We start from the raw sequence: 27,242 nt of genomic DNA on the forward strand, positions 1-27,242 counted from the left end.
ACCCCAAAACACACACACACACACACACACACACACACACACACACACACACACACACACAAATTGGAATAGACCGAGAACAAGGAAAGCTTGGAACCAGACAGGAAACGGTCAGTGTGGACTCACATATGCCTTACTAGGTAGGACACAAAGATTAGTTACTCCTCACTAAGGTATTGAAGATTTCTCTACACACCCCTCCTAAAACTGTTCTGCACTTCAACTGTTGACATATGCCTTGTTAGAGTTATAAGCCAGTTTTGACTATCCCAAAATCTACTAAGTTCAGCAAAATTAAGCTTCAACACTATAAACTGCTAAATACTGAATGCTAAAATAAAAATAGACACAAGACAGCTGAAAATAGTCACGAGACCCTAATAGCCATTTTACGGCATATAGCAGCTAGTTCTGTGTATAAATTAAAATTGAAATGTCAATGAAGTAGTCACAGGATGTCGTTAAGAACTTGCATTTTTTAACATATTTGTTACTCAATACCATGTCAATTAATTCCATAATGTTGTAAATTGATGTTGATGTTATGCTGGACTCTATGCTTGCAATGAAAGAATCTTGACTGAATTTGAACTGTAATACTGCACAAAGTTGGAGGAATCCACGATGGGGGGAGGATGGGGAGGGGTTGGGGGAATCCCAGAGCCTATGAAACTGTGTCACATAATGCAATGTTATCAATAAAAAATAATATAACAAAAAAAAGAAGAGTGTCTTTTGAGACCTATCACACCTGTTACATGTTATGACTACAAAAAATTCCAAGTATTTGAGTTTAGGAATACATTAGCTAGATTAAATTACTTCATGGGTATATACATGGATAATTGTCACACTGTACTCCATAATGCATAATTATTTTTTTAAAACATTAAAAAAATAAAATATCTTTACACATATTTCCCATTCAAATTAAAAAGCTAATAGACCAATTTTAGGTCAAAGGAACAGTACTAAAATCCATTAATTTTCTGTGATAAGGGTAAATGGTAACTGTCACAAAGTTCTTAAAATATTTTCAGCATGATGTTAGGCACTATATATAATAAACATATAAAATCTCATTTTACTCTACTTCAACTGTATATAGCACTGCTCTTCTCCCTACAGGTAATGGAAGAAAAATTCTTATCAGGTCAGAAATGCCTAAACCTTTCACAGAATATTTTTAGAAAATCAAACCTTAACTACTCTGAGGTTTCATGCATTCAGTAAAAGCCTAAAAGGAAAATTTCAATTGTCAAACTGTTTTTAGATTTTTAGGCCCACAAGAAAATATAGATTTCCAGTAATGCTAGAAAATGAAACATGGAGTACCTTAAGCATTTGTTTGTTATTCACTCATCATCTTTCCTTTCATTCAATGACTGTGTATTATCAAGTGCTGTGCTCAGAAGTTGGTAGAACATAAGAAATAAAAACATGCTTCCCATTATAAAACAGAAAACTGAAAACATAATCCTCACTGTTAAGCATGTTGGACACCAGAATAAATTAATTCTTTAGCATTCCTTTTATATGTATGAAACATTTTTCTTGGGAATAACCAAAAAATGACATAGTAAGAATAGCTGGAAAAGGACCCTGCATGGCAGCCTAGTGGCTAAAGTCCTTGCCCTGTATGCACCATGATCTCATATGGGTGCTGCTCCACTTCCTTTGCAGCTCCCCGTTTGCTGCCTGGGAAAACAGTAGAATACAGCCCAAGGCCCTGGGACCCTGCACATGCGTGGGAGACCTGGAAAAATCTCCTGGCTCCTGACTCCTGGCTTCTGGCTACAGCTCAGCTCCAGCCAAGGTAGTCACTTGAGGAGTGAACCAACAGATGGAAGACTTTTCTCTCAGTCGCTCCTTCTCTCTGTAATCTGAATTTCCAATAACATTACAAATAAATAAATCTTTTTAAAAAGAATAGCTGGAAAAGAAATGCAGACGAAACACATTTTAGTGAAACCTGTGTCTGTTAGTATGAAACTACAAAAATGATTGTACAAGACAGCAAAAAAGAGAAAAAGTGAGGAAGCATTTCTAAAACTTAGCGTTCTGTATAAAACAGAAAAGTATACCAATGTGATGCTCTATCACATTAATCAGTGATATTTCATTTTCTATTTTTGAACTTTAACTTTTGCATATTTTTCAGTGGTGTCAAATTGATCTACTAACATTGCATTCATATTCACTGCATTCATTGCCACATTTGTTGATATATCTTCAAAGAGTAGCTTAAAGTGTATGTTTTACTCATTTTGCTTTCATCTTTTTAATTACTATGGCTTTATTATGAGAAAGATCAAGTATAGCCAGTTATATTAAAACAAAATGCTTCAATGACTCTGACTCTCACTATCCACAGATGTGGACTACGTACAGTTTACCCCACAATCTTATCTGTTCCCTACGATTTCCTGAAATTCATTCACTAGAATGAGATTGAATTGTTTAGGGGTATTTTTTGTCATTACTAATATAAAGAGAATGGATTTTATGTGTTCCATAGGTACAGTTCCAAGAAGACAATCACACGTCCCTGGCTCCCCTGCCCCTCCTCCACCAAACCCATCCGTCCTTTCCCTCTCTGCAACAGCTATTTGCACCGAAACAATTTTAACTTACTCTCTATTCATAGGTTTTATTTTCACTAATCATAATATTCAACAAAGTAACATTTCCAATGCACTACTCACATAGAGCAACAGGTATAAAAATTACATAAGAAAAATCGTAGGCAGAGATTTACAAAATCTCATTTCAAAATTAGATGCTGCTCATATCTTTGTTCCTTCACAACTGAGTTGTAAGCTATCAGATGCCTCATGCAGAAAAGTTGTCAGCAAGAGATATAATGTGCCTTATATTTAGCAAAATTTTCCAGAGTTTACAATGTGTCAGAATAATTTGAATTTTCTTTAAGGACAATTTTTGCTTCCTTTTCTTCCACACATTTTATGTCTTATTTTTAAGATTTACCCATTTATTTTAAAGACAGAATCACAGAGACAGAGAAACAGAGAGACAGATTTTCTATCTCCTGGATCACAAACCAAGTGGCAGCAACATCCAGGGTTGAGTCAGGATGAAGCCAGGAGCCAAGAACTCCATCCTGGTTTCCCACATGGGTGGCAGGGCCCCAGGCACTTGGGCCATCCTTCAATGTCTTTTCAAGTGCAGTAACAAGAAGCTGAATCAGAATATGGGATTCTAAGGTGAACTATGTCAACCAATGGATTCTGGAAAGATCTCCTCATGCCTGGAGTGGCAAGATTGGCAATAATTTAGAACTATGGAACTATCAAAACCTCTTGAGTAGGACCCTCACAGCATGCCCCACATCAGGGACCCTGAGATGGCGTCTGATGGCTGTCCTACATCCCAGGGTACAGAGGCATTTGAGAGACTGGATGTGGCTTCTCCCCTTGTCTCCCTCTTCCGTCAGAAGTAGGAAGAAAGAAAAAAAGGAAAGAGAGTGTAGAAACAATGGTTTCACCAATTTCCCTGTAGTCCTTGATCCTTTGCACTCTCTTCCCCCAGGTGCAGGAAAGAAAAAAAAAAGAGAATGCGGAAACAATGATCTCAACCACTTTCCTGTAGCCCTTAACCCTTTGCACCCTAATCATCTATGTAAAACCCATCAAAAAATTTTAAAACTGTATTTTAAAAACAAACAAAACCAAATGGTACCACATGATTGAAAAACAGAATATTCAAACTGCTTATTCTTAAACCAAAATATTTAGCCAAATCTTCATGTGTCGAAAAATTACCAAACAACTGAAACTTCTTCCAAACTATTTTTCACAGAGAATATCATGTTTACCAAAGAATACGTGACATAAACATGAATATTATCTATGTGCTCATAGACTCTTTACATACATATCCCATCTGTGTAAAGCAGATAATTAAAATCTAACAGTAGCTACAACAAATATTTAGGAATGAGAGCAACACAGGATCCTGAAAGAGTGTCTTGTTGCTGATATTGTTTAGAATCACTGGTGCTAGCAAATTGTAAGTTAACACTTAGCTGGTTACTAATGCTTCCACATTCTGTATAGAACATGTGAGCTCATAATTCCTGTCCCCAAGACTTCTGCATCACTGCCCTAGATTTGATGTATCACTGCTTTGAGCGAATGGAATTTTAGTCCATCAATTTGTGCACAAAATATTTTTTCAAGTATGTGTCAATGAAAAATAAAGTGGTTTCCAAACCCGCTTGCCTTTCATTGCCTCACATTATTCCTTCTCTCTGTTTGAAGACAATATATCACACATGTCCTTTCCAAAATCTGTGATTTGGAAGATCCTGGTCTTGGTATTTAATAAGCTATAACACGTTAACCAAATTAGACAATATCTCTGGCCTTCATTTTTAATCTCTCAAATAATGGAGAAGACTATCTAATGATGCATTTTCTAAAATAACAAATGAAAAAACACCTTCACATAGGAGGTGCTCGTTAAATACTGTCATGAATACCCCTTTGCTATTGTCCTAGATCTGTGAAAAGGCTGAATTGAAAGGATTTATTTTCCCTTAAAAGACCATTTGGGACAAATGTGCAATATGATATCTGCTGCTGACTCCATTTTTTATAAAGTACTTAAGTAAATTATCTCTGCTGCTTTCTCTTTATCATTACTCGGGATTCATTAATTGCCATCTTTCTTCCATTTCTCTAAAGGTGGCACTTACATGTTGTTAACAAAGAGGATCAACCCTATGGACATGGCTCTTTCTCACAGAAAGATTTTGCAAAATCCAAGGGCTGCACAGTCCCCTGGAGGGTACTGAGTGATTCACATCCACTGAGTGATGTTCACTGCAGAGACAAAGTCAAACAGCAGAAGGAAGACTGGATTTGTCCCCTGGCAGGCAGCTGACTAGAGCTACAGGTCTCCTGCCTTCAAACAATCCCTTTTGCTCCATCTTCATTATCTGTCACATGCTGCTCCGAAATTCTTCATTCCTCACTCTTCTTCCTTTTTTTGTATTTAATAAGTATTTCTTTTTTATCAGCCCTCTTTCCTTCCCTTTTATACTCTTTTCTCAACTCTTTACTCTTCCTCAACTAGCATCTTTTTCTGCCTGTTTCTTGAATCTGATTTCAAGCCTTTACTCTTAGGCTGGGAAAAACTTGCTAGAAATTATGATCTAAATGGCCTATGTCTTCAATTATTAATCTCAAATATTGGGCTAAAACTTATACAACCTGTTAATCTCCATGACTCCAAAAATATTCACGGATGTTATTTATTTATTGAATAAATATTTATACAGCACAAATATTTATCTAGTTGGGGACACTGTGCAACTCATTGGAGATGCAGTGTGTACAAACTTAATCCTCATCCTAGTGGAAGGAACAGACTCTAAGTAAATCATAAAAATAAACATCATAGCTACAAACCATGATAAATATCTAAAATAGAGGTTATTCAGTGTTTTTAAGCAATCACATCTTCTACAAGCTTGTGAAAGTCTCCTCCATTACTTATTAATTTATGACAATAGAATGAATGAGAGGATCACTGAATATATTATAAAGGTCAGGGTGATAATAATTCTCCTTTTATTGATAAACCTTCAGCTTTGATAGTTTTTGATAGCTTTGACAGTTGTCAAAATACCAAAAACATACTTGCCAATATATATGTAAGTAAAAATAATATTATTAATTAAATATGATATTCCTTCCATTATAGTTGATATTCTTAAATCACATCATTAACAGTCAAATTTTAACAGAGAACAGTATTCTATTTCATTAAGAATTCAGAATAACAAGTGTATTTGGCTTATTTCTTCCATATTCAGAGGAGATTTTTAAATGTATAACTTAATAAATGGTATCCAAGTTTATATTCCGTAAGATCATATTCATGAGAAATATTTAAAACTATATAATTAACAGTTCAACTAAATTGCCAATTTATTGTACACCCACAGTTTGAAACTACTAATAAAATATTAAAGTAAATAATGATGTGGTATGGAATGTATCCACTAAAACAACAATAATAAACAATCCAAACATGAGTGTAGGAGTATCTCTATAGTGAAGATGAAGGAATTGCAGCACAATAAATAGATAGTTGTCTACCAGAAAAATAAAGATTGACTCATACAATCTGACTTTTTGAACAGCTTTCTTATTCTCAACTTCTTTTTCATTAAAATATTATAACCACTTTGATTAATAATGTAAAATAGAAAAAGAATCTGCAAAGTATGTTTGGTAAATGTCAATTCCTAATTGTCTAGCACACTTGTCATCTCTTTGCTAGGTTTGCATTTACAGGACACGGAAGAACAACTATTTTTTGTCTTTCATGCCCATCCACACCAGAGCCATTTACACAGTGTGCCACCTGCTTTCGATCTGTCTGTGGTTTTAATTTGCCTTTCTTAGGCAACTAGATACAGTCATTCTAAAACCTGATACTTGGTTTTTGAGCAACTATCCAAATCTTCAGGTTCGCAAGCTCCTACCCTAAACAGAACAGTCCTCATGAAAGCTCTGAAAATCATCTGAACTTGGTTTAATTACAAATTATTCTACCTAACTAAGAGTTTAACCTCACTGAGTGTAATTTTCTTTAAGATTTATTCATTTTTTGTTTGAAAGGTAGATTCACAGAGAAAAGGAGAGACTAGGAGAGAGGTCTTCCATTCTCTAGTTCACTCTCCAAGTAACTGCAACGGTTGAAGCTAAGCATATCTGAAACTAGGAGCATCTTCAGTGTCTTCCACATGGGTGAGAGGCCCCAAGACTTGAGCCATTTTCTTCTGCTTTCACAATGCATAAACAGGGGGATGGATCGTAAAGTGGAGCAGGATGCCAGTGCCACAGGCAGAGGATCAACCTTTTGAACCACCATGTTGGTGCCTGAACTTAAGTATCTTTATCACCAATATGAAGATAATCCTCTCTAACATTACTTTTACAATGAAATATAATGTGGAAAAGATCACTGATACAGTGGATGCTCAACAGTTACATACAGCATGTATTAGAAGATGGAGATACAGAAAGAAATTACAGAAACAAAACAGTGGAGTGAAAGTTAAGATTTGTGTTCTAATCCTGACTTAAGAACTGTCTAGCTGTGAAATTTGGGAAACATGTCATGTTGTAGAACATTTCATTCATCTATAAGATAAGGAAGTTGTGCTGGCAATAAGGTCTTCTCACCCAAAAAGCAGAAATAAGGCATATGTCAATAGAAATATGCTCCTAAACACAGAGCTAACAACCAAAGGGTGTCATTGTCATTGCTGTTCAAGGCAGACAATCCTGGCCAGAAGACTTTGAGAACACTGCATGAATATAATGCCATTTAAAGCAGGACTTCAAGTGTGGATAAGAATGGAGGGGAATCTTTGAAAGAGAGGGGGCAGATTGGAGAGAAGAGGAGCACAGGACAGGATCTAGGGTATGATATGTCAACTACTAAGTGTTTGAATACCAAAAGAATTAGTCTTTCACTGGGTAGAAAATGAAAATTCCTGGAAATTGCAGAAGAAAGAAATGACATAATCATGACAAAGTTTCCAACAGTAATCTCTTAATACTAAAGTCAAACAACTGTTTAGAAAGAGCACACATTCAGGAGTTCAGTTCAAAAGATATTATAGTCAAAAGATTTGACATGAAAAGGCACAAAGAAAAGAAAAAAAATGACATATATCTAAGGACATGATTGAAAAGATCTGACAATGCTATGCCTTGGGAGACTACTTCTTTATCAGGGTTTCTAAATAACTGCAACATTGTTTTTACACAAATATGTTTCAATAAATTAATATCACATGTCAGAAGCTCATCATGTGGACATGTCTAAGAGTTTAGAAGAAATGTGAGTTGTTACTCATGCTAGAACTTCATGTCAAAAGGGATTTTTAAGAATCACCAAAAAGAAAAGACAGTGGAGATTGTGAGAAGAGATGTTTTTTATAAAGTATAAAAGAAGACACTTTCCTAATCTAAATGCTGGACTCAGAACCCTAATGAAGAAAAGAGAGAAGACAGAACAGGTCAACCAACCATCTCAGCTCTGATAGACTATGTCAATCAGTGGATTCTTCAAGGACCTCACGGTCTTGGAGTGGCAAGATTGGCAGCGATTCATAACTGTTGCAATATCAAAACCACTTGAGCAAGAACCTCAGAGCATGCCCTACATCCGGGACTGGGGAGGGTGGGAAATTGGGTGGGCCTTCTCCCTTAATATCCCCCTTTAAACATGAAGGAAATAATATAGAAAACATACTAGTATTATCCACTTTCCTGTAGCCTTGAACCTTCTTACCCTAATTAACCATGTAAAGATTGTCAAAATAAAAAGAAAAAGAAAAAGAAAAGAAGACACTAAGATACGGAAGCAGTAAACAGAATTCATATTTTAAGGACTAATAAACAAAAATAAAAGAGAGGTGGAAATGCTACTTAATAGAGTTGAAAATATAAGGTAAAATTAGAGTGGACAACTCCAAATAACTCAGTAAGTTATCACTCACACATCCTATTCCAAAAAAAAAAAAAAAAAATGAGTATTAAATGTAGGATTCCAAAACCTTTCCTAAGGATCTTATTCCTTGGCAGAAAGTTCAAAAATACCAGTCCAGCTGGAATTCTAAGGCTGCTACTTGCTCAGATTTAAATCAAACTTCTAAGGTGACCTGAAACATAACATGCGAATCAACATAATCATTAGGTTTCTGAGTGTATAGCAAACTGTTCTCATGCAGGAAATACCAGATATCCTGGTATCTTGTGATGAAGAATAGGAAGAAAACAAAGCAGGAGTGAGAAGGAGAATATCACATTGGTATATACCTAGGTGCAGGTAGGTCTTTTACCAGCTCCATGTTGACATGATCTCCTTGCAATGTGTAGATGAGGCTAAGTTGCCATTTGAACTAATAGGGAGGAGGAGGGTTGATGTGTGCATAGATATTGCAAAGAATAAAGCAGAAAAACCTGTACAGATTATAAACATGGTTCAAAATTACTTAACTATAGCAGCTGAGTGGTCACATCAACTTGTCTAAACACTGATTGAGAAGAATTCAAGAATTTTCAACTCAGTGGTCATTTGAGACACTTGCCTAGCTTCTCAGAATATACTCAGAAGTGTTTCTCATTTTGCATAGAAGCACTAATTTTTGGTAGAGTACTATTAAAACAAACATGAATCTACCCTAAAAGTGGAATGTATCTTAAAAGGTTTCTTCACCACTCTGCACCACACAGAGCATATTGCTTGCAATAAGAATTTTCCATAAAGATTCAACCGTTAAGAGAAAAATACTTTTAAACAGCGATTATCTAAAATCTTGGCTATTGGGAAATAAATCAAAATAATATCTAGAAATACAGATTAACAAAATCTTACTCTCAAATGATAGTAAAGGCCTTCTATGAATGAAATCACATAAAAACCGTTTCTATTCTGCACAACTTAAAAGTCCTATCTTCAGTACCTCAAGGGTCATTCTGCTCCCTAGCAAAATGCTGTTTATGTTATAAAAGCAACAAATCTTTTTTGTTTAGAAACAGTTCTAGAGCCATGGCCTGAACTTTATCTTTCTTTTCCTTCCTCTCCTTATTTTTACTTCTTTTTACCTCCTATAAGTTCTAAAGGTCTCAGTGTGTACATCACATGTGACATGGCAAATTTATTTGTAAAGTAAACATCAGATGACACAGAAAACACAACATATACTTCAATTCAGTTTCCTTTTCTCCTTCTACCTCCAGGACAGAAACTTCATGGAAATCTTGTTTGCTTAAAAAAAAAGTCTTAAAGAAATTTGTCTTATTTCTTTGGGTAATTAGAAGGGATTACAATTCAAAGAAGAACTGTAAGACTGGCATGCCAAGCTTACGACAGTTCCCTTACACTATCTGTCAAAAAGGTGACGTTGTAATGTCCTACTTAATCTGCCCATCCTTAATGTCAATACCCAGATGTCTCTTCTTCATCTAAAAAAGAAGGATCAATAGAATTTCCTTTCTATTTCACAAGCATAACGTGAATAAATCCTAAAACAAACATACAAAATTTAAAAGTAAAAATAATTGATGTGCGATTCTGTACGACTTTACATTATCATCTCTATCAATAATATTTGCAGGTTTGAACGTTCCTACTGTCCACCAAGTGTGAATTCAAAGCAATCTTTAAACATGTTTTTTTTTCAAGGAAAATGGTAGGTAATGCTGCCAAGTTTGTGCATACAAGGACACCTGGGTGTGAGGAGCCACACGTATCTTCCATCTGTTATTGCTTAGTTTGTCTTCAGCTGTTTCAATAATAAGACATTGTTCATCATTTCTCAATGCTTTCAAAATATTTCTTCTTCCTTTTTTTAAACTTGTACCATCACAGTTATATAATAAAACATTAACTATTCTCTCAACTAGGCAACTGTATTTGCCAAGCTTCTCTAAGAAGAGATGAAGAATGCTAACTATGGAGAAATTTCTTGGAATCAGACTATCTTCCAGACAACATAATTAAGTAAAGAAATCATTGAAGGAAGATAAAGACTAGCTGAAGGAAAGTAAATTTCAGAAACACAAGAGGCACAGTTGAGGATACCGTAGGAGAGTAAAAGTTAGTGTTACGGAATACTTTTTAATGGATGTTAATAAGCAGTCTGCATAGATGCAATGCGTTTGGGAAAATATTAGAGTAAATAAACTTAAGTTTTACTTCAAACCTCTAATATGCTTTGCAAACCCCAAAGTAGGGAACGAATGTCCCAAACAGAATTTCCCAAACTTATTTGATTAACTATTTGACTGTATCTCAGGGGAAGGGTGTTCTGTGATGAAATTCCATCTTAGAAACACTGAGCTCCGGAGAATACTTCATTGGATTAGTCAATTTTAATGCTATTAGACATCAGACCAAATGGGACAGCACACAAAATCAATCAATGGCCCTTAAATGCTAACCAGGCTTTCATCCTCATGAAGATACTCAGCTCTGTGTTGGGCAACCAGCTTCTCCATCCCAGAACTTTTCCAGACACCATGTGTTTTCATATTTCCATGCCTTTGGTCATGCCACCCTGTTGCCTTGGTGTCCTTCTCTTTTTCCATATGCTGTCAAAATCCAACTTACTCATCAGTGTTCGCCTTCATGCCTCACCCTCGTTAGTCACTGTACTTAATGTGCTATGATTGACAACTTGACTGTGTATTCAAAAATAAGACAGTTCAGGGCCCGGCACAGTGGCGCAAGTGGTTAAAGTCCTCACCTTGCATGCCCGGGATCCCATATGGGCGCCGGTTCTATCCCAGCAGCCCTGCTTCCCTTCCACCTCCCTGCCTGTGGCCCGGGAAAGCAATCGAGGACGGCCCAAAGCTTTGGGACCCTGCACCCGCGTGGGAGACCTGGAGGAGGCTCCTGGCTTCAGATCAGCATAGCATTGGCCGTTGTGCTCACTTAGGGAGTGAATCATCAGACGGAACATCTTCCTCTCTGTCTCTCCTCTCTGTATATCTGCCTTTCCAATAAAAAAATAATAAAAATAAATCTTAAAAAAAATTAGTTCAGAGAGAGAGAGAGAAAGAGAAAGAAAGAAAGAAAGAAAGAAAGAAAGAAAGAAAGAAAGAAAGAAAGAAAGAAAGAAAGAAAGAAAGAAAGAAAGAAAGAAAAAGAAAACACTGATCATTAAGTCTTATTCAGGGATCTTCAGTCTGAAATGTCACTTGAAGGTCAGGATTTTTGAAATACTGATTTATTTATTTTAAAACAGAGTGACAGGAGGGGGAGAGAGAGAGAGTGGGAGATGTACCATTTGCACTTTGACCTATTGGTCCATATCCACAGTGCCTGCAATCCTTAGCGATATTAGTAGGAAACTGAATTGGAATCAGAGCAATTGAAGCTCCAGACACAAAGCACCACACCATAACACTACCTTATCCTGGAATTTGAACATAGCCTCCAATGATTGTCAGAAACAGCCAAAGTTGAAAAACTTTGCTTCAAAATTCATAGTAGCTTGTCTCTATCATGGACCAACACTAGAAAAGAAATTTAAGATTCTTTCACAGGGAAAATTTAGCCATCTTCATATTCAAAGTTCCCCTATATCTAAAAAAGATTTTTAGTTTAAAAATTTTCGAAAGCATTTATTTCCAATATGATTTTAACCATGTTAAAAGGTCTTCCAAATTTCTCTTCCATCTCTATTGCATGTAAACTGCATGTAAGGAAAGTGGGTCCCAAATATAGCTATGACCATTCAAAAGCTGATGAGCTTGTAGAACTACATCAAGGTTTTCCATCCCCAGAATGGTATGACAGAGAAGCAAGTTAAACTCTGGCTTGCAGCAGCAGATCTCATATCAAACTGTTGTTTCAAGTCCTGGCTACTCTGATTTCAATATAACTCACTGTTAGTATACATAGAAGACAGTGGCAGATGATCCAATTAATTTGGTCTCATCAACCAGTATAGACCAAGATGGAGTCCTGGATTCTTGGCTTCAGCTTGGCTCATCCCTGGTTGCTGTGGCTACTTAGGGAATGAACCAGTGAATGGAAATATTCTCCCTCTCTTCCCCCTCTTTCTCTCTTTTTTCATCTTTGTCACTCTGCTTTTCAAATAAATAAATGAAACTGTAAAGGGGGTTCCTAACCTCCTCCATGGAATCAGAATCTCTGAGGTTATTGCTTGCTTTGTTTGTTTTTGGTTTTGTTTTGTAAACTGCAATTCCATTGTCAATAGCAAATAGATTCATTTTATGAACCATTGATTCAAAAGGGACGCTATATAATTTGTGGCTTTTATGAAAGCACACACCCACTATGACAGTGCTTAGAAGGATTCAGTAATAGAGAACATTATCATAAATCTATCACATAGCGAACAAATACTTTTTAAATGATCATAATAAACCTGAATCTCAAGAGAATGCACACTGTACATGTGTTTCACACACATCCAGATACATAAGGAAGCTTACTGTTATTATGACCGTTTCTGAATCTTCCTCTCTGTGTCATGGTTTAGTGAAATTGGAATTGAATTGCTGAAAATTATGTAATTAATTATATTCAGCTTCTATTAAAACAACTAATTTCCTCAAGTGTGCTAGCATGACACTTGGTGAAAACCAATTATCCAGAGGAACTAGGGAAATGTAGGCAGGCATTAGGGCTACAGTAGTTCATGTTTGGACTGTTAAGTGAAACATTTTAACTTTCGAACTTTAAAAATCTGTTTTCAAGCAAGAATCTGAAGCATGCAGTCACCCTGGAGTCAAGTGACTCTGTGACTCCTGAGTCCCAGCAAAGTCATCTGGGCCTCACGGCTCAGGTAACATTTTTTCCTGAGCTCACAGGTCACCCAGAACACATTTTAACAAGAAATCATGATTGAAATATGTGTTGTCTCATGAATGAATGAATGAACCAGGAATGGACTAAAGAAAGACAACAGAAAAGAGCTTTCAAAGCATGTTAATTGCATTAGTTGACCTAACTATATGTGGAATCCTGAATCCCGAGTGTAGGCTTGGTCATGTGATTTTCTTTTTTAATTCTTCCCAGTAGGACAGCAGAAATTTCACTCAAACAGTACCTTGAAAGGGGATTTTTTGTTTTCTATTTCTCCTCTCCATACTATGCTATGCTATGAACCTATCTAGCCTGACCTAGGTGGTTAAAAAGAGAGACAGTGGAAAAAAAACCAGACCACGGAAACAAGGTGCTCCCAGACCCATCAGCTCACAGCAAACCACCATCTGGCCACAGTTGCCTGAGAAAACATGAGATCAACCCAGCCTGGCACAGATCAGCAGATTCATCAGTTCACCCATGGTCTTATGTCATTATGTTTTGGGAAGGTCTATAAATAGTAATAGCTGAGAAAATTATCATCGGTGTTTAAGTGCTGTCCTGTGAAAGAGAGGTTTTATATTCCATTTGTTGCTGTTCCACTAAAAGAAAAATTGTGCTGATAAGACATAGTTAAATTGAAAAATAAGTATTTTTCCAACAAGTAATAGTTGTCCAGAAGGAGCATGGGTCAATTATAACTAAATTTCTTGATTCTGGTATAATTTGAGTTGAGGCTTATAGGAATCCATGTTCTCATTCAGCGATTATATGGTTATCTATTCCTTAGTGCCACATAGTCTGAGTACAGATAAACTATAGGATTTATTGGTTTCTCATTCTGGACCAGATACTAGAAGCAAGAGCCTAATAGTTCCCTAACATATAATTGTCAGAATTTTAGACAGGCTTTGCTGGCCATCGTTCACCCTGAAAATGGAGAAATGACCACAAAATGGACCCAACAAAACAAATTGTTTTTCTGTCGCTCACTTATGTCAAGGGTCATGAGTCTGTAATCTGCAGCTCATTTTGTTTAGCTTTCTGATGTGTTTAAACAATGTGAAATGAAATGCCTTTTGTTTCCCAGCTATCACATTTTCTACTTCATACATCTACAGTATCAAACTTATCCTTTCATGTATTAGTATTTGAAGGCTTAAAGTAAACGCTTACTTATGAAAAATATTTACTAACAGTTAGGAGAATTGCAAAGAACTCATTATTGAATTTAGCCTCTGGAATATTTCATTTTTGAGGAGATCCTTATCACTCATATGGGTGTAGAACAAACACAAATAAAATGACATGGCTTCTCAGAGTTAGGAACAATGGGATGCAGCTGCACTGAACAACACATGATGAATTAGCTGGCACAGAAATTAGCAAGTCGTCTTCTTTCTGTTTTATAAGGCTTCAAAGGAACATCAGTCCTGGAGCAAATATGAGTTTGTAAATTTCATTAGGTATCTAACGGATTGTGACATGCCCTTTCATTCATCCAAGTTTTAATTTAATTATATAATTTTTAAATGACCTGATCTCATGGAATTTTGTTTCCCTTTCTCAACTAGGGTTCACAAGATAATTACTGTTGCATCTTAAAGGCATTAACATTGCTATCTAATCAGTTTCTATCTCTTTGATCCTTAAAGAATCAAGTTAAATATTAATAATTTTGAATCTGAAATGGTTTATCTAACAAAATCCAAATTGCCATGCTATATGCAATTGGTTGATAAATATATAATTAATATTTAACTTCATGCTTTAAAAGGCTCTTTCAAAAATAATAGACTGGCATTCTAAGATCTGGAGTCACCAAAGCACTAAAGATGTGCAGCAGTCTCAGAACAAGTGCTTTTCAGTAACTGGTTCTAATGGAGCAGGACTGGCTGCGACAAAGATAACAAATCTGAACATCATGAGCTAGTCCTTCAAATGCACTGTGTCTTGTACCATACAATGTGTCTTGTACCACAGAAGCTCCACTTCAGGAAATGCTGGCTTTTCTCAATTAGAGATCCTGTCCAAGTGGCTTTAATCAAATACATAAATAAACCAAGTCTTTCCCATGAGAACTAACTGTCAGAACTATGCTCTGTCCCAACACATAACTGAAGAGGATGGGTTTATAAATATCACAAACCTCCTAAAGCTACAAGTCATCTTTTTAACAAGTATTGCCAGTAGGGCTGAATTTTTTCACTGGTTTCTACATAAGGACTCTGCGTAAAAATGTTAATTACCTAATATAAACATTTCCATATGGTAGAAAGCCATTCAACATTACCAGTGTATAATTTTACCTATGTATCCTTGATTTCTTTCATTTCAAGCAGTCCAAATCTTTGAAAAAATTATTTCTAAATCAAACCAACACCCAAGATAAGCACAAATATCATCATGTTACTCTAGCTTAGAAAACAAGATTACAAAACTCCTAAGCAAGAAACGTTCCCATGCTTTTGCATTTCTGGATCCATATCCAAATGCTTACTTTTTCATGGGTTGCCCTAAAGCTTACATGTTTGTAACTTTTCTACCAATACACAGAGAGTTCAATGAATTGTAGCTCCTAGTTATTAGTATTAATACATGCTAGTGCTGTTGACAATAACGTCTATTATAGATATTTTAAATATTTTATTGATTTATTTGAGAAGCGAAGGAAGGGAAATAGAAAAGGAAAAATCTATCATCTTCCAGTTCCTATTCAGATGCCTATAATGCCTATTGGCTAAGGCTGGAGCCAGGAGCTGGGAACCCAATACAGGTCTTCCCTCTAGATGGCAGGGATCCAACCAGTGGAACTGCTGGTGCTATCTCTCAGGGTCTGCACTGGCTGGAAGCTGGAGGCAAACCCAGGCATTCCAGTGTGGGATGTGGCCATCTTATCTACCAGGCTAACCATTCCCCCCTCCTGTCAATGGAGATAACTTAAATTTCTACTGTTGTGGGTAAAATAATGTCAGAAATGTAAATTACTTACTACCCTACAATAAAATGTATAGCAAGCAATAGTTTATTTGTTGATGGTGACCATCTGAAAATTTGAACTACTTTTTCCCACCCTGAAAAGTAATAAGGCACAATGATAACTGATGTTTCCATGATAAACAATTGCCTGCCTTATATCCAAATTTTTTGTTATTTTATTTCGGTATTCATCAAATATTTGAAAAGTTAATTGGTGTATTTTCCTTATTGCTTAAACCACACAACAAATTTTTGACCAGGAGGAATAAACATTGACCTAGACAACAAAAAAAAATATTCAATGTAACATGTATGTTTTATAATAATGTATGTTTATATAATTTTAAAATGCTTTTGTTTGTCTATATATTAGCTTTATTCCCCACAGTGTTATAAATTTTTAACCAATTTTATTGTATTCACTTTACAGTATTTTTTGCTTTCCATGCAAGATTAAATAATCTAAATATATAGCATTGTCCTGTTAATTATCACCTATGTAAAAGCTGACATTCATACTTCCAAAAATCCTAAATTTCCAGTGACTATGTCATTCTTGCAGTTAAATTAATGGTCATCCTTTATCTCCTTGTATAAATAAAAAAATCCATGGTTACTTTCAACTTATAACTCAAGACTAGTAAAAATTTTCATAAATATAGAATTCTGCTTGACTCACATAGTTCTGTTTCCCATAAGAAAACTTACTACATAAAAAGGAAAGGAATATTTAATGTTTTAAATTACTTTATCAGTTCTTATTTAATTGTTTTGATGTATTTTCTCTGCACCTGCTTAATGGTATTAACTGCATAGCTGCCTAAAATATATATGTCTGATATAAGGGTATTTAAGAAAGATTTATATCAAAAAATTATTAAATGTCATAGGGCATGAGTTTTTTGAATTATGAAATGATTTTATATTTTACACAACTTGTTCAGCATTTCTACTGTTCATGAAGCATTGCAGAAACAGACCTGCCTGAAACAGCTGAATAATTGAAAATTATCTGGATCCCTTGCCCAGAAAACTACTATCCACTAGCAAAGTCAGTTAAAACTCTCTTAGAAGCTTGAGATGTTACATGGCCTCTGCATGTCAGCAACTTCTGTATTAGTTTGACACTGATGTTAATAAACTTAGTTGGTGAAAGAATAAATTAAAATGACTAGATTCCAAAAACTTTGTAATTTTAAATACATAGCAGATATTTTACAGTAAATATATAACATATGGTCCTCTATAAAGCATAAATTGCCAGACCTTGGAATTAGAATACTTACAGAAATGTATTACTAATCATCTCTACAGCAAAGCTATGATCTGTTGTTCTTTTCTCAAGCTTTCTTATTTCATCCTCCTGCTTTCCACATCTCCCTGCAAGAGAGCATGTCTGCCAAAATCACACTCAGAATTACTCTGCTAACAGATACTTGTAAAAATAAAACTTTTGGAAAGACATGAAGAAAAGAAACAACATGTTCTAAATGCTGTGGAGACACTAACATAATTTTCATTAGTCCTGGGACCTGGCAGCCTTGTGATTTTCTGTCTCAGATCCTGGAAGAACAGAGAAATCCTTCATTCTCGGGCTGACGAAGCATTGTTTGCAGGATTTTGTTTATGGCTTTCTAGTGTGACTTCTGATGGAAAATTACCACAAGAATTTGCCCACCTATGAACCCTGAAAGAGGTTGTTGTTTCCAAAGAATACTAAATAAAATTTAACTTCTAAGAATCATTTCCATTTATTTTTAAAATGTCTTCTTGCCCTACCTGTCTCTACAGAGTTTGAAGCAGCAGACAATAAAATTCAAATAAAAAATATTTTTCAGTGATGTGACCATGTTAGGAAAGATGAATTTTTCTTGACATCACTTTTTAAGGTTGACTTACCACTTGGGAATGGTCAGAAAGTCTACTAAGACATTGAGCATGTAACAAAATTGAAGTATCTCCATTGCCTTTGCTGAAGTTGCATAAAGATTTTCCATGTGTATCCATTGTATCATGTAATATTAAAACATAAATTAATTAATTTGGAGAAAGTAATTGTTATAATTGCCAGAGATAAAGTTCTCTGGCAATATAGAAAAAAAATATATCTTTAAAGACCTAACGGAATGTTTCTATTTAATATCTCTATTATCAAGTGTTGCTTTGAACCTAGGATTTTAAGGATCTATATAGTATTATTCTGCAAGTGCTAAAGGACAAAACTCAATGTTGTTGATTAAAGAAAAAAAACCTGCTGTACTTTTTGTGAGGGCATTTCCTCCCCCAGGAAAGTCATAAAACCCTAAGTCTTTTCTTTGTAACAACAACAAAAACCTGAGCTCTGCGAGCCTTTGTAGCCAGAATAACATGATGTGATCCACCATGTTCCCAGGCCTCTGCTAAACCACCCCCGTGAGTCCCAAATTCTACATGCTCTACCTTGAAGACATGATAAAGACTTCAGCTTTGCCCATAAAGGAACATTCCCAAAAAGATTTCAAAGAAAAAGAAACATATTAATGACCAAACTGCATGAGGTGACTTGGAAACCATCACTGTAGGAGGCCCAGACATTCTTACTGCCAGAATCTAAATAAGAAGTCATATTTGTTGCAATCATCTCAGTATTTCATAGAGCCATGGAATTTTCAGCACCCACTGCCTACCCTACACCTCTATTCTAACTTTTTCCACTTGATATATGATTTTCACTCCCTGAAACTTGGAGAGATTATGCTAGTGGAAGCTTTATTTAAATTGTCTTGAGAACTACTGAAAAAAAAAATTTTCCATCTCTGTCAGGTCACTTGTTAGACTCAGTTATTATTGCAGTCTATCTCTTCCATGTTAACTTCCCAGCAACGTTATTACCTCTTTAAGGTACGTATTAGCTACTCACACCATGGCTACCTAGGTATAAATTAGATGATGCATCATTTGAGGGCAGCTAAGCCCTCCTCTTTTGTTTCATGTGTAGTTTCTGAGTGCCACAGACTATAGGTGCATACTTGTAATCACTCAGAGAAAGCTAACTGAGTTGAATAAAAGCTATGAGTTCAGTTCTAGGAGAAAATAAGTGTTTTATATAGAAACTCAGAATGATGCCAAGAAGTCAAACATTCACTACCTCCATACACAATCCACCACCAATAAATCCTAGATTCATATTCCTTAATAACGAAATTATTTATGAATAGCCAAGATAATGTTTTCACTGAATTTATGTCAAACTTGTAACTAGCAATCTGAAAACAATTAGCAAAGATCTGCTCTGAAGGCATTTGTGAAGTGGGTACAGACAAGTACATACTGAGAAGGAAAAATTGCTACATGCATCTCTAAACAGGAAAGTCAGGCTGAAAAGTGCCTCTCTCACAGTGAAACTCAATGATGGGCTAGAAAGAGAGACTACCTGACAGTGGAAGCTTCCAGGAAGAGAGAGAGAGAGATAGCATAAGAAGGAGGAGGAGGCGGCTAAGGAAAGGCAAAAGGAGAGGGAGAGGAAGAAGGAGCAGGAGGAGAGGAAGAAGAAAAGGCCAGAGGGAGAGAAGGCAGGCAGGCAGGAAGGCAGGAAGGCAGGAAGGCAAGGAGGCAAGAAGGCAAGGAGGCAAGAAGGCAGGAAGGAAAGAAGGAAAGGAGGAAAGAAGGAAAGTTGGTTGAAGATACATGGCATGAAGGCCAAAGGTGGGCTTAGCCAACTTAGGAAAATTAGTATAACTAAAAATATAATTAACTATTAGGTTATTCATGGTGTATTTTATTGAAATTCATCCCAAAGCTTTCTCTGAGAAATGATACCCTATTTCTCCCATTCTTTAAGATACTCTGAACTCTTTGTACTCTCATCTCGGTTACACTATTGTTAAGCTCAAGGTCTTACATCAACGTGCTGTTGGCTCCCACTCCCACTTCTAGCCTTAAACATTTTCCATTAGGGATCCATTCTACATTTGCTTGAAACAATTGCCTTGGTGAAAGTATGATGTCTTTGGAAGCTATATTTATCTTGTAGATCACCAAGATCCCGAACCAATCATTTGAGCTTACCAAATTTCTTTTAAGTATCTGAAAAAAATAATCTCAGCTTGCATAATGGATTCATTCTTCACATAAAAATGAAAAGAAACATAGTCACATTGCAGTTCATTTGCATGTAGCATTAGGATATAATTCATCCAATGTGGAAATTAAATCTTAACATAAGCTAATGGTAAAAGCTCACCAGCATCTCTGCTTAATTCCAACAACTCTCCAGTGGTATAATATGCTGAAGATGATAGCTAGGTAGATGTGATTATATCCGGCACAAACTGGCCTTCCTAAGCTGTTGCAAGTACAATCTTCCAATGATCTGACTAGGGTACCACGTTGGAATCACACATATATTTGAGAAAACAGAGATTAATTAAATAGGATGGAGAGAAAACATGCAATGGAATACCCCTGAATTTTTTATATAGTACTGCCATTGCTGCATGACATCTATAAACATGTATCTAACTATATGTAGATTGTAATATTAAACACCCATGCATGTATTCAAAAGAAGGTTTTCAAATACATTTGAGCTAGCATTTGTTTTAAGCATAATGGAAGTATACCATTAGTAATGCATAATCAATCAATAAAACTTGCCACATTTTGAATAACATACTTCCCAAGGTCCTCTATTCATTATATAAAAATCATAAAATGCCAGAAATTCTATCCGTAAACTTCCATTATCTAGTAGTTAACTGTAAATCAATGGTCAGTGGCTTGACTTCAACATTCAATACTGATAACATGCAGTATTGTGCTATGTTTAGATTATTATTTGGGGATATATAAATATATATGTAATTTGTTTCTTTTTTAATCTTGTATTTTAAGGAGTAGAAATTCTTTGCCTTCATTTTCTAACTGCTTTAAGATGATTCATTCTCAATTGTGAGTCCTGAACTACACAATGGGTAAACAATCTAGAAGTACTAAGTTAGCGGAAAAATTGCCACTTCCTCAGAGAAAGTGTTTAACTCCCCCAAAATGAAGCTTCACCTCAGTTCATTATACTGTATGCACATTTTGCCTATTTAGAGATTCCATCAGTGTACAATTTTTCTATTGACCACTGTTTCTTTAACAGTCCGATACTCCTTAACAAGCTGTAAAATGTACACTCTAGCACAGAAGTTATCAAGTGTAAATTTATCTCCAACACATTATGCAAAAAAGATTAGCATTTATAGCACTGAAATACAGCTCTTGAGTATAATCAGTTGAAAGGACCAAGAGCAATGTTTCCTCTTGAGAAAGCTGTGCAAAAACCCTCCGAAACAGCAAGGGAGTGCATAAAGTTTCAAAAGTTTTTCCAGTGCTATGTCATTCATGTGCTCAAATAGTTAAGATGTTTTCACAATATATTTTGAGAAGTTGATAAGAGTCTGTATACAGACTCAGAAAATAGAAAAACAAAGGACTCCTAGAGAATACATGAATGTGAAGTTTAAGTGCACTCTGTTGCTGTGCTATAGGTTAGTGTCAAAACCCTCAAGAGAAGGATGAAGAGAATCTGTTGTTCCTGACACCCCTGGAGCCACCTGGGATGTAGCATTACTTACCGAAAGATGGGTCTTTGGAGATGTTTCTTCCTGATTGTGACATGGTCATCCATTTAAAGGTGAAGGTTTAACTTCTTCCTGGAAACCACTCCAGAAAATCCAGGGAGGGAATGTGCACACTTATTCTGAGCTATTGTGCTGCAAAGAGCCCAGAAGGAAAAAGTAGTTTCCTCTTTCTCTTTTTGGGTGCTGGGAGAAAACTTCCCTGCTCTCTGCCAGCTGAGCAATGTGTCCATAGAGGCCACATAAGAGAGGCACGTTGGGGCACTCCCCCACAGAGCAGGGTGAGTAAAAACCACCAACAGTCACGTTGAGCTGGGCAAGAGAAGCGCACGGGACCCTCGGCAACAGAACAGAGTTAACAGAAAACTTCCTATCTCCAGTGACACCCAGGTAGGCGCTCCCTAAATGATTGCAGCCATGAGCACTCTCCTTCCACATGCTGGTCAAGCTCAGAAAGGCTAAGTCCCTCCCTGTCTTTAAAACAGCCTGTTCTGAGGCTCAACCTTTTTCTTCAAAATAAAAGTTGCACAGCTGGCTCAGCAGTCCCATGTGAGTACCCTCTGAAAGTTTGTCCTGTTAAAATAAGAACTGTATACAAATTAATGAAGAAAGATGGGCTCGGGTTTCAGGGCTGGCTCTGCTTCAAGAGATTATAATTGTTTTACAATCTTGCTTTTATTCATGCTGGATGAAGTGTGCAGACAACTCATCATTTTTGGCACTCATAACCTAATAACCTACACTTGGCTGAAGTTGAAGATGCCATTTCCACTGATAGAAGCCCATGTGAGCTAGTTAGTGCCTCAAAAGTTAGAAAAACAAAATTGCTCAATTCTATTGGTGACATTGTACCCAGATGTCTGTACCCAAATGTGGCTGTCCAGCAAGGAGGAGACAGAGAAAAGAATTGGAAATACAAACACACCCACATGCACTCATAATTTTTAAAAAGCTCCCAAACACCCAGGATACCTAAGATTTTTTTTAAAAAATGTTATTGTTTAATGATACTTGAATTTTGAAACTGAAATAAAAGGAACGAAAAGCAGATATAAAATACATTTATAAACAGCTGAAAATAAATGACACTAAAAATTTTTTTAAAATAAGACTCAAACTTACACTACAGGAAATGCTGTTCTGGTTACAGAAACTTGAGTTCTCATACATTAATATAACTAATTTTGGAAACTTCCCTGAATTTGAAACTACACCAATGTTCTTTTTCTATCAATAATATTAAAGATTTCAGCCAGAGGTCTGGTAAGTAAAGAAGTAAAACTTCTCAAAGCATGACTTAAATATTTTTAAATTATATGTGTAAAAAGGATGGAAAAAATGGACATCACCTCTCTTCCACTGACACATCCATAAAAATAAAGATCAAATGTCATGAGGGAGAATATGATCTCCAGTCATCCACACTGTGCAGGTGCTTCCAGCAGAGCAAGCGCACCCTCCTGTTTTCCTCCCAGGAATGAGATAAGCAAGGCGAGGAGAACTACAAAGAAATCACTAGTTTTATTGAAATGTTCTGTTCCACACTAGGAAGCGTGACCAGGCTGAGAGAGCTGGATTCTCATGGGTTCCGGTCTTAACTCAATCATGAGTGTGCTCAACTACTGTGAGCAAACTTCTCAATCTGTCTGAACTCGTTTTCCCTGCTTGTAGAATGAAATTATAATACTGACTGCATTCTAAGCTTCTTCAGAGCTTAATGGTACTGTCATATTTGTAAATATGACTAGTTTAGTTCATATAGAGAACATATCAGAGGTTGTATAAAATCTGAATTCCAAAATGTGCAGTTACTATGTACAGTTGTACATAAAGAAAGCTGCCATAAAAATATTTTATATTAAGTTTTTCTGTACATACAATACATTTACATAGTCAACCTTAAATCAATGTTCTCATTATAATGAATGTGTGTCGAATCATAAATTCACATGTGTATATAACAGTAAAATGTGGAAACCATTTATATCTAAATCCATGTAAAGTCTTTTCAAGTTGTACTTTATAATAGCATGTTTTACTTTGCTTTGTATATAGGCAGGTACAGAAGTAATAACACAATGTATATGGCTTTTGGGGACTTTTTACATTTGTGAATGGCACTGAATTTCTATACTTGTGTTTTGCCTATATTACTATTAATTTAACATGAAAGGTCCTCCTGAAGAGCAACCCAAGAGAACAACAATTCAATAACCATTAAATAAAATTTCATTTTGCCTGCTTTTGAATTCTTAAAGTGAGATCATTTCTACATAAGCACAGTAAAAGGAACTCCCTTGAATGCTAACAACAACAAAAAAATCCAGCCAAGTACAGCCCAATGGCAAGCCAAGTATAAATATAACTTTGCCCTCAAAGACTTGATTATTCAAGCTCACATTGTGGCACCTGCAATGCTGGCATCCCATAGAGCACCAATTAAGAGTCTCAGATGCTCCACCTCCAATCCAGCTCCCTCTTAATGCAGGTAGGAAAACAGTAGATGACTCAAGCACTCATATAGGAGACCAGGCAGAAACTTAGGGCTCATAGCTTCAGTCTGGCCCAGTCAAAGCAACTATTGACATTTAGAAAGTGAGCCAGTGAAATGGATGGTCTTCTTTCTATGTCTCTACCTCTTGTTCTCTGTAACTCTTTCAAATAAATATAATAAATATTTTTTAAAAGACTTGATTATTGGGGCTGAGACCATGGCTACTATGCTAAGCCAATACCTGAAGGGCTAGTATCCATATGGACATTAGTTTGAGTCCTGAAAACTCTACTTCTACTCTAACTCCCTGCTACTGTGCCTGGAAAGGCAGCATCCATGGAAGACCTAGAGAAAGCTCTAGGCTCCTGGCTTTAGACTGACCCAGCTCTGACCATGGCAGCCATTTGAAGGGTGAACCAAAGGATGGAGGATCTCTCTCTCTTTTTCTCGCTATAATTCTGTCATTCAAATAAAAGTGAATAAACCTTTTTAAAAATCTTTAGTATCAAGTAAACAATCTAAAAATTGCTTAAGTAATTCCAAAGAAATCCATAACATTTCTGTATATTAGATTTATATTATGGTTTAAGTGGTTGAAATGGGAAGCGCATGTTCATATTCTTATTACCCACCATATTTAAATCCAGTTAGAATCTGAACAACAATGGAGAAATATCAATAAATTTGACATTCACTTGGCACACATAAAGATATTTATTTCTTAAATTTTTTTCAGTAACTTTTTCCTCCAAGATTATTTTTAATATTAGGAAGAAATGTTGATGTTATTAGTTTCTTCAGCTTAAATACAATATTTAATAAGATGAAAATAGCGCACTGTTGTTGCTTAAGTCATAAAAATATGTTCTTTATGTTAGCACAACTTTGCACTACATAATATTAAAATTTATGACATAAATAATGTGGCACACTCTCTTATAAAACAAACTAAACTAACTTGTCATGAATTGTTTTTGTCTCAGTGCAACATTCAAAAATATTTTTTTAGATTTTTTCTTGCAAGGTTAAATAAAGTGAGCCTAACATTTTTCTGTATATAAAACACATAGTTACATACTCATATGTAATCATATCTACATTTACATATTGCCAATCACACATACATCCACAATATATACATGCAAACCTATGCTTGCTTTATTCATCTGCTAAAATAGCTAGCAGAAACATACCAATGCATTCATCATAACTAATTCATTTTGTGTGATGGAACACAGAATTAACTCACATGATTTTTCCAAACAAATACATATTGAGAGTGTCATATTAGTTTTCATTAAACTTCATAGAAAAGGAGCCATTTTTTAAAAATCTTTTCTTGTTGTTAAGTTTCTCCCTGGCTTTGTCTGTAATGGGAGTATGTAAATGCCAAGCCACACAGGGGCAGAGAGATCATGTGACATGTGGCAGGTTGGCCACTGGAAAATGCCTCTTGGAAGGTTATCACCATCACCACATAAGTCTAGTCAAATACCAGGTAGAGACCAAGTGTGTGTTCTTTTTCTTTTTTCAAATACAAGATAATAAAAGACAGTGAAAACAATTATATAGATGAGTGTTAACTCAAATGAAGAAAGAAAAAGAAAAAGTGGAAAATAAAGGATAGGAAGCATTTTAAGGTATCATTATGATATACATAATGATACTCCAATAATTTTAAAGTTGATTCTTCCATTGTTACCTCCCTAGCCTGCTAATGTTAAAGATGACTTTGTATAACATAAGAGGATTTCATATACCTGCACTCCAGTTAAATGCTTCCAACTTTGTGTGTGTGTTCACCAACACACATATCTGTGTATGTCATACAGCAAAAGTGAATTGTACATGTTACATTCTCAGAAAGCGATCTAAAACATGCACTTTAAGTGCAGGCAATTCCATAGTTTTCACTTGTCACAGTCATAAACACTGTATCACCAAAGTAGAAAGTCACTGTTCATCTATGTCATGAGGTAAATGTCTAGGTATAAACTATTCCTTGTAGAAAAACCATTACCTGCCATTGAGTCATGAGTAAACATATTGCAATAAGTTAGTGAGAACGGCTTAACTATAATTTAAATCTGAGTTATTCTTAATAATTAAGTCCCCCACAATTTGCAGCATATTTAATACAAAATTCTTGCTGTAACACTCAAACCAGTTAAGAAGCTGTCTGACACATGGCAGAGCCAGGATTTGAACTCAGATATTACTTTAATTAAGAATGTCTCACCTGGGAGGCAAAGCCAACAGGGGAGCATGGGCACCCATGCTGGATAACTACTTCCACTGGAAAGTGTGAATACGGATGGGGGCAGTTCAGACTAGGCAGGGCCATAGCACCTGTGGGCCTCACGGAGAGCTGACTGTTCTGCTGGTGCAAGTTAAAATTAGAGTGGGTTGAGGGGTGTTTGGGCTTAGCCACAGCGTTAGCTGGCAGAGGCTGGTACTAGGAGCCAATTCTGACAAGTCAAATGCCAAAACTACCTGGAGACTGCATACTCTAGGAGTGGGTGTGGCCTAGTAGGGAAATAGTGGGCACCTCCCTCAGGGTTACCACCCTCACTGGACAGCACGAAACCCAGGCTAGGAGCAGGGGTGGCTTGACAGAAAGGCACCTGCCAGTGGGTGTATGGGCTGGATAATAGGTTGGTTGGGTTGAACCAGGCTTCAATGTCCATTGACGTGTGCGAGAGCTACTTGGGTTGTGGGACAGACTGGACAAGCCTGCAGTGCATACTGGCAAGCATGGGAACCAGGGTAGGGGGCAGAACTGG

General features: G+C 36.1%; 1 protein-coding gene across 4 annotated transcripts in view; it reads right to left on the minus strand.

The window, feature by feature from the left end:
* PDE1A (phosphodiesterase 1A) overlaps positions 1–27,242 on the minus strand; it is a 284,872-nt gene that overhangs the window by 189,547 nt on the left and 68,083 nt on the right. Inside the window, exon 1 of one of the 4 annotated variants that reach the window (XM_040972135.1) lies at positions 21,963–22,414. The exons of 2 other annotated variants lie outside the window; for them this stretch is intronic. In XM_040972135.1, coding sequence (XP_040828069.1) covers positions 21,963–22,015 — 53 coding nt within the window. In that variant the 5' untranslated portion in view covers positions 22,016–22,414. Of the gene's footprint in view, positions 1–21,962; positions 22,423–27,242 lie in introns of those variants that run through there. One more of the 4 variants, XM_040972136.1, reaches the window with a different exon arrangement.

The sequence above is a fragment of the Ochotona curzoniae genome, unplaced genomic scaffold, assembly GCF_017591425.1.
Source record: "Ochotona curzoniae isolate NIBS_2020 unplaced genomic scaffold, NIBS_Ocur_1.0 contig_2210, whole genome shotgun sequence".
In the NCBI taxonomy this organism is placed as follows: Eukaryota; Metazoa; Chordata; class Mammalia; order Lagomorpha; family Ochotonidae; genus Ochotona; species Ochotona curzoniae.